The 8,594-nt window shown below is 30.5% G+C and overlaps 1 protein-coding gene across 2 annotated transcripts; it reads left to right on the top strand.

The window, feature by feature from the left end:
- The first annotated feature begins 6,625 nt into the window (after positions 1-6,625).
- Positions 6,626-7,387, top strand: LOC105771382 (uncharacterized). 2 transcript variants are annotated; one of them, XM_052634063.1, is made up of 2 exons: positions 6,626-6,859; positions 6,958-7,387. In XM_052634063.1, the coding sequence occupies exons 1-2, from the start codon at positions 6,676-6,678 to the stop codon at positions 7,236-7,238; spliced, it is 465 nt and encodes a 154-aa protein (XP_052490023.1). In that variant the 5' UTR covers positions 6,626-6,675; the 3' UTR covers positions 7,239-7,387. The 2 variants fall into 2 exon arrangements, with proteins under 2 accessions (XP_052490023.1, XP_012448286.1); XM_012592832.2 differs by having other exon boundaries at positions 6,626-6,778.
- The last annotated feature ends 1,207 nt before the right edge of the window (positions 7,388-8,594 follow it).

Consider the following 8,594-nt stretch of genomic DNA (forward strand, 5'->3'; position numbering starts at 1 on the left):
AGATTTATAGAAAAGTGTTGGAAAAATTGTAATTTATGGGAACTTTGAGGCATATTCTCAATAGGTAAAGGTAGAGAGTTGAATCATAAATTTATGGTTTCATAATTTACTCCATGAGACCTTTACAACGGTATATCATATGCTCAAAATAGTTGAGTGATGAATGAGAAATTGATATTTAAAGTAAGCTACTTGTGAATATTTGTTGAGAAAAAGAAAAGCTTAGATCCCACATTGGTTAAAGACCAAGTGTGAGATGTGATATATACCCACTTGAAGGGTGATTGAATGATTAAGCTTGGAACCTTACCTAGCGCATAAGGGGGTGTAGGTCCAAATTCGTCAGGGTTGGAGTGGGCACGATGTGGGCGACACGAAATGTCTGGACCGATTGGGCCCAAAATGGGCTTACGGATATTTTAGCCCAACAAGAAATTTCTTTTTCTTAGCAAATATATACAAAATCTTATTTAAAAAGGACATATATCCTGATTTTATTTGATTTTAGTCAATTTGATTTGATTTTAATCAAATTGATTTAATTGCCCCTTTAAATGCATATTTTGTCTCTTTATACATGGATATTTCCAAGATCCCTCCGCTATTGAATGCCTATAAAAGGCTAAGACTTCTTCAGAATTTTTGCTCAATCTCACTCTTTCACACTGAGATTATTTTCTCCAAAATTCTTCTATTTTCCTCTCCATATTTTCCAACATTTCGGTGATAGAAAAATGCATCGTTTTGTTTGTTGATCACTACAGAGGTGCTACTGCTTCGATCATCGTGTTGTTGTATCCTGGGAGACATTCGACCAATGTTTCTCCAAGTACCGTAGGAGCGACCGAATCAGTTTTAAGGAAACTGTGTAAAACAGGCCTCAACATCTAGTAAAACTCATTTCTTCTTTTTGGTTTCTGGTTTTTGTTATGTTATTTATTGGTTTTTTTCATATCTGATAATTTAAATATAAATTATTCAATTTATTTTATTTTATATTTATAAACATTTTTATTTATACTTATATATTTTTGTTTGCTAACATGTTTTGTCCAACAATCTTAAGACAGATTTTATTATCTTGCAATTCTTTAATCCGAGACAAACAAGACAGCAAGGCGAAAGAAAAAATTTATTTGAAAATAAAAATTAAATAAATTTTGTTTCGTGATTTATTCTCGTCATTCAATGATTTTATTCCATTTTTATTTTGTTTCCAAACAAGTATTAAAATTTAAATAAAATCATTCGAGATTTATTCGACCATTCAATGATTTTATTCCTTTTTTTTCCAAACAGTATTAAAATTAAATAAAATGCTTTCAAGATTTATTCTTGTCATTTAATAGATTTTATTCCATTTTCTATTTTGTTGCTAAAACGAGAAATTAAAATTAAATAAAATATGTTTCGGATTTATTCTCTCCGCTTAATGATTTTATTCGATTTTAATTTTGTTTCCAATATAAAATTAAATTGAAAATCATTTGGGATTTATTCCTATCGTTTAATGATTTTATTCGATTTTAATTTTGTTTCCAAAATAGAATTAAATTGAAAACTGTTTTGAGATTTATTCCTCTGTTTAACAAATTTTATTCGATTTTGATTTTGTTTTCCAAACAAAAAGAATTAATCAAATAATTACATTTTGGAATTTATTCTCATTGTTTAACAAATTTTATTTTGATTTAATTAAATAATTTTATTTCGGATTTAATCCTGTCATTTAATAAAATTGATTTTGATTTTGTTTCAAAATTTTAATTCTGCCGTTTAACAAATCAAAGGGAAAATTTTCTGTTTATGGTGGCCTTAATTGTTGCTTTAAATCGTAAAAGCTTAAATTGTAGCTTCAAAATTGTGACATCAAAGAAAAATGAAATTTATCAACAGTGAATTAAAAAGACAATACGAGAATGCATGTCTACGATTGGTTCTTTGAAAGACTTGGTATTTAAGCGTACCGAGTGCACCGCCTCTCTTTTAGGGTTACCTACCTGGTACATTATTTTATTGTATTTTTTATTAGACCGTATAAACTTTTATTTTGGGTTTTATTAGATTCCTGTCGTCTAACAAAAGTTGATAATTTTTCTAATTCTGGTTTTGTTTCTTGACAGAAAATGGAAACTCCCACCAATTCAATCAATTGGCAATCTGAAGCTTTGGTTCAAACGCAATTTTTAATCCAAAACTCAGTGTTGCCGGTGGCGGCTGCTGTAAGCCACAATGAGAAACCTGCAAAATTCTCGGGACAAAATTTCAAGACTTGGCGACAGAAAATGTTGTTTTATTTGACCATGTTGAACTTGGTCAAATTTTTTAAAGATGACCCTCCTACTATTAAAAAGGGTGAGGTAGATGAAGTTACCGCTTTCACTGTTGTTGAAGCTTGGAAACATTCTAATTTCCTGTGCCAAAACTACATCTTGAATGGATTGTCGGATGCACTATACGAAATGTATGGTGTTAAGAAAACAACTAAGGAATTATGGACATTATTGGACCATAAATAAAGCCGAAGATGTTGGAGCTAAAAAGTTTTTAGTTGTTAAATTCTTGAATTTGTAATGATTGTATCTAAATTAGTTGTGAATCAAGTCCAGGAACTTCCACTGATCATTCACGGAATTCTTGTTGAAGGGATGATGATAAGTGAATCCTTCCAATTGGTAGCCATTATTGAGAAGCTGCCTCCTGCTTGGACTGAACTTCAAGAATTACCTAAAGCACAAAAGAAAGAAAATGTCAATAAAAGATTTAATTGTTAGACTTTGGATTGAAGAAGACAATAGAGGTACGAAAAAAAGGTTCAACTAAGTAGCAAATGATAATGGTGCTAGGGCAAACGTCGTAGAAGTCAATAAAGACTTCAAGAAGGGAAAAAAACCTTAGAATGGGTCTAAACTAGGACCAAAAGGTGGTGTTTCTAATAAGCAAAAATTTTAAGAAAAATGCTTCAATTGCAACAACATGGGGCACAAGTTATCGGACTGTAGGATCCCAAAGAAAGTTAGAGCTAACGAGGCCAATTTTGTGGAAGAAATTTCCAAGGAAATGTTTGATATGGACTTACGTGCCTAACATACGAAAGAACTATGAATAAGAATGTTTCTTTTTAAAGGGGGAATGTTTGTGGGAAGGGGATATGTATTAAACTAAATGCAATCTCTGTAAAAGCAAAACTATGAATAAGAATGTTACTTTTTTTCTGTTTATATGCTTAGGTCATTTAATTTATGGTATAGTAGGATCGGACATGTTAATTATAATACTTTACATACATTAATTAGCTTAGAGCACATTCCTTTGTTTCACAATAATTATAAATGTGAAACATGTGTTGAGGCAAAATTAACAATGTCAAAAATGATTTGATATAATACATAGTAACGTTTGTTACCTAAAGTTTGTTCAAATGATAGGAGGGAATAAATATTTTATTACCTTCATTGCTACGTATATTTGCTTAAGAGCAAAGATGAAGTTATAGAGAAATAAATTTATTCTCTATAAGCAGGAAGTTGAAAACCAACTTAATAAAGATGGTGAGAAGTGATCATGGTGGTAGTAAATATGTTGAATCATTTGAATACTGTACACAACCTGACTTTATTCATGAAGTAACACCATCATACTCTCCTCAATGAAATTGAATAGTCGAGCGAAAAAATTAGATTCTAAAGGAAAAAATGAATGCATTGCTAAGAAGCTTTAGATTATCACAAAAATGTAGAGGAGCTTTTCTATGAGTTAATTACCTTTTAAATAAGGTGCCCCACAAGAAAAGGGACAAGACATCATATGAGTTATGGAAAGGTATAAAATCGTCCTACAACCATTTGAAAGTGTGGGGGTGTCTTGCTAGCATAACGTATAATGGTAAGTCGAGGCATATGCGTCATCGACACAATACCGTTAAACAACTGATCTCAAACGAAGTTATCTCTATTGATTTTGTAAAATCAAAAGATAACATTGCGGATCTACTAACTAAAAGCTTAAATCGATATCATGTTGATAAAACATCGAAAGGAATAAGACTAAAACCCATGAAAATAAAAGGCGCTATGTGAACAAAAACCCTACCTAGTTGACTTGAGATCCCAAGATCTAGGTTCAAAGGGACAACCTAATTGCATAGACCTTGTGAGGTCACTGTGGGGGTACTTATCCCAAGTGTGTTCCTATGATGTATGTAGTGACTAAAAGTGGGATAGGTTAAGCAATGTTTTTAATAACCATTGTGTGTTTTGGTGAGTCGAATAACATAAGTCACTTATGTGAGAGTGAAGTGGGGTCGCTTCGAGGAGACTATTGGGGCATAGTTCTCTCAATCTTTTGCAGAACCAAGAGATGTTCACGGTTATATGAACATACCCATGAGAAATAAAACTTTACCAAGGAGGTAGTTATGTAAGGTATATCATCGTTTACACAAACAACAGAACAGTTCAAGGACATGACGTCTACTGATCAGCTAGTAAAGTAAATAAACTTTCATAATGGAAGGTTCAAGGGTGGATACCTACCTATCCTATGCAACTATCAATCGTAGATTCTATCACCACATCGAGTCAATGTTTTTCGATAAAACTATCAATTTTCATTCATGTGGGGGATTGTTGGAAAAATTGTAATTTTTGGGAACTTTGAGGCATATTCTCAATAGGTAAAGGTGGAGAGTTGAATCATAAAATTATGATTTCATAATTTACTCTATGAGACATTTACAATAGTATATTATATGCTTAAAATGTTGAGTGGTGAATGAGAATAAAGAGAGAGAGAGAGAGAGAGAGAGAGAGAGAGAGAGAGAATGTAGTATCTTGAAATCTAATGTGGGAAGATGAAATCAAATCTTAAATAGAGGTGAGAGCACTGATGAAGGAGTTGGTAAGAGCACTGGCGAGGGAGAAAGGCGAGCGAGAGAGAATATTTGGCATTAAATTTTGAGGTTTAGTTCTACTCTATTTTTTTTCATCCATTAATATCTAATGTACATGTTAAAATACCATTCACAAGTTGATTTTCACATTTAATAGATGGATTTTACATGAGTCATATACGTGATGATCATTGTATTGAATATTAATGAATGAAAAAGTAACGGAGTGAATCTCAACTCGAAAATTTATAAAACGACTTATCGACTTTTTAAGATAAGTTGTTTTATTGAAAAACATCACTTTTCCGTTGGCTAACAAAACTTTTTCATTGACCTAACATATTTTACTTTATCAAGTATTTGAGAATATTTTTGGAAAATATTTTATCCTCAGTAAAACAGATCCTAAATTTATTAATACTAAGTTTAAACTCAGTCATTATTATTAACTTAATTATCTCTATTTATCTCTTGAACAGCTGAATACATTTCTATTAATTATTGTATTTAGTAATATATCTCTCATTATATGGTAATAAAAGAAAAAATAAAGTTAGAATATTTTTTAGCATTACAAAATTGTTAAAAGGAGGATTTTATAAAGTTCGAATATGTGTCTGTTGACGGGTATGAATTTTAATAATTGCGTTTTGATTCTTGATAATAAAATTAAATTATTATTTTATTTTGCTTTTTGGGGTACATTCCCAAAGTCACAATATACCGACCTTTATATGCACATTTGGACCCCGTTTATCAATATTTTTAGTTTTACCTTTGATTATAATCATAAATCCTTTAATAAAATTGAAAATAATTCACGGCATTTTATGATATTATATTTATAAAAGAAAAGGAAAAGTTACACACTACTTGGAAATTGTATTTGACATAGGATTGTGAATTTAATTAGTATGGAATGGTAGCCTGCCATTCATATTTTAATTGCAATTGATATTAAGAAACGTACGTCTGTAACATTGTGTTTGGAGCTTACACATTGTAACTATGAAGGAAACAAAATTTGGATGAAGGAAATTTTTTTTTTCTGACAGTTGAAGCTAGTGGAGGAAATGTTTGAATCTTAAACTTCCAGATATTAAGACAACTAGTGATCTGATTTCTTTACCAAAAAAGGGTAAATAATACTAATCATTGCATAAAAGTTAGAGCACGAAGCAACGCATATACAGCGCATGAGATGAGACTTCTTGACACCCAATTTCCGCCTACTTTCCCTTATTTTAGAATCAACACAATGATAATATTATCAATTTAAAATTATATATGTATTAAGACTCAATTTATTAAAATATTAATAAAAAAAACAATTTTTCAAAACTTGCAGCTTAACATCAATAGATCCAAAAGTGTAATTCCAAACTTCTCTTCTTTTTCTTTAGGGAAAAGATTTGACCATTAAATATCAACTTGAATTAAAATAGTGGTCAAATTTTCTTTGATGAAACACACCTTTTCAAATTGTTCCTTAGCCATCCTCAGCCGTCTGAATATTTTAATCTAGTTTTATTCAGATTTGGGAACTTAATGAATCCAGCAATGAATGTTAGAGGCTAAGAGAGAACCCAAATTAAAAAAAAATAACAATCGTAATGTTATATTTAAACCCTAATTCGGATACCCATTCCAATCATATTAATTATTTCTTTTATTTGGCCAAACAATTTGTATATATAAAGGAGCTCAAATTCGCAGTCAACGAGGCGAGTTAGTTCCAAACTTGACTTAAAAGCAAAGAAAACCCTCTTCCAAAATATTGCACCATGGCTTCTTCATTACCTTCATCTTTCGCCATAATTTCACCATCTTCCAACCATTATTCTCGTCAACCCATTCATGTTAGAGCTCAAAGCTTTAGAGATGGAGGTAATCAACCATTATATATCCATCAACTTTCTCCTATTATTCTTATTGTCAATTCTTTTTCAAATATTATAAGTTATAGAGGTCAGAACTTGAAACTGGTGTCAATTGAAAACTTAAACACAAGTCTGTTGCACTTGTTTGTCAGTTTCATCTTATACAGTTTTTTCTTTTGGTGGCAGGTGGGTCAAGTAACCGGGTGGATGCGAATTTGAGTGTTCTAAGGGAGAGAATAGAGCAGGTGAAGATGAAGGAGAAGCTGGAGAGATGTTGCAGGTCATATGATAAGTGGGGGTGGAACTATGGAGCTGGGTATAATTATAAAGTTAAAAGAGATGGGCAATTATCAGAATTGTTTGAACTTTTGAGTTTGGTAGGGGCAACCCTTGGCTTTACCTGCCTTACGGGCATTCTTTTCCTTTGCTTTTTTTCTTTTTTTCTTCATTTAAATCAATGGTTTTGATTCTAATTCTATGTATATATGTATACCAAGCATCAGAAAGTTTATGTATATGTATATGTATATGTATATGTATATGTATATGTATATGTACATGTTCATGGGAGAATGGAGATGCTCCTTACCAAGAAATAAATTGCTTGTTCTTAGTATTTACTGCTAGTAAGGAAAAAATTTGTCAACAACTTATTGGTTTAGAAAAAATACTTGGTGGAGGAATACGTTCAAATTTGACGTCAAAATTCAAAGTTTTATTTATTTTTCTTAAATGTGCTTGAATAAATCTCACTCAATACCATTTCTTTTATCCATTAAAATTTCTAACCCAGAGTTTTAATCTCCTAATTTAAATGTAAAAAATTATTTTCAAGTGAAAGTGAATCCCATATTGGATTTCGTTAGAATGTTAAAGAAAAGAAGTGATGTCTCCTTTCTATTTTATTGTGAATGCCAGCTTTTAGTTGTCAAAAGAAAATGAAATCTAAGCCAACAAAGAGGCACTTGAGCTACTATAAAATTGTGGGGACAAATTTAAAACAAGGCAACTAAGAGGTCGAGAAAACAAAGGAAAATATATGGTCAGAAAAAAGACAAGAAAGAGAGAGGGCGAGGAACCAAAAGTCATTAAAAAAACAGAGATATTGAATGTGAAAAGAAAAATAAAAAAATGTTACAAATGTAGAGGTCGATATTCTAACTCATTAGAATGAATGTACAAGTTTCTTAATATATGTTTTAATGAAGCATTTAAGTAAGTTTTATTTATTTGTATTTCATTGAATGAAAGGAGTTTATACATAGAAGTTTTGTGTGAGCGAAAATGTATACGAAAATTTTTTCTTTTGTTTTCATCTATTGTTTACTTTTTAGTGTTCTCTTTGTTTGATAATTTGGTAACATGTTATCAACAACCGTGTAACATCTTTGTCTAAGAAACAACTCTAAGATAAAATACATGTTTCTCGTAAACACAAAAACTGATATTTGATTGTTACTTGTCTTTATTCTACATATTTTCATTATTTTTGGATTATTAATTAAAGGTTCCTATTATTATTTTTATATGAGTATCATATATACATGCTTAATAATTTATCATATTTACGTCTTAATTTCATGTAATCAACAGATCATTAATATGATATTAACAATCTTGGTAATTAAAGCATTATATCTTGTGATAGCCGAAATAGGGCCTAATCGAAATAGTAGTTTCGTAACCACAAATCCAAAGTGAAATAGTTTAATTTTATAAATTTTTATTAATTACTGATTGAATGAAATATTGTGTGAAAATATGGATAGGAAATTTTAATGATTTAGTGCCTAATTGAATTTTTAGGACTAAATTGAGAAAAA

Source organism: Gossypium raimondii, chromosome 7 (assembly GCF_025698545.1).
Source record: "Gossypium raimondii isolate GPD5lz chromosome 7, ASM2569854v1, whole genome shotgun sequence".
Taxonomy (NCBI): domain Eukaryota; kingdom Viridiplantae; phylum Streptophyta; class Magnoliopsida; order Malvales; family Malvaceae; genus Gossypium; species Gossypium raimondii.

Bases quoted from the DNA above. Each gene is read 5' to 3' on its own strand.
- LOC105771382 (XM_052634063.1), top strand. From the start codon at position 6,676: ATGGCTTCTTCATTACCTTCATCTTTCGCCATAATTTCACCATCTTCC. The intron at 6,860-6,957 runs GTCAGAACTTGA...TTTTGGTGGCAG, and splicing joins AAATATTATAAGTTATAGAG to GTGGGTCAAGTAACCGGGTG.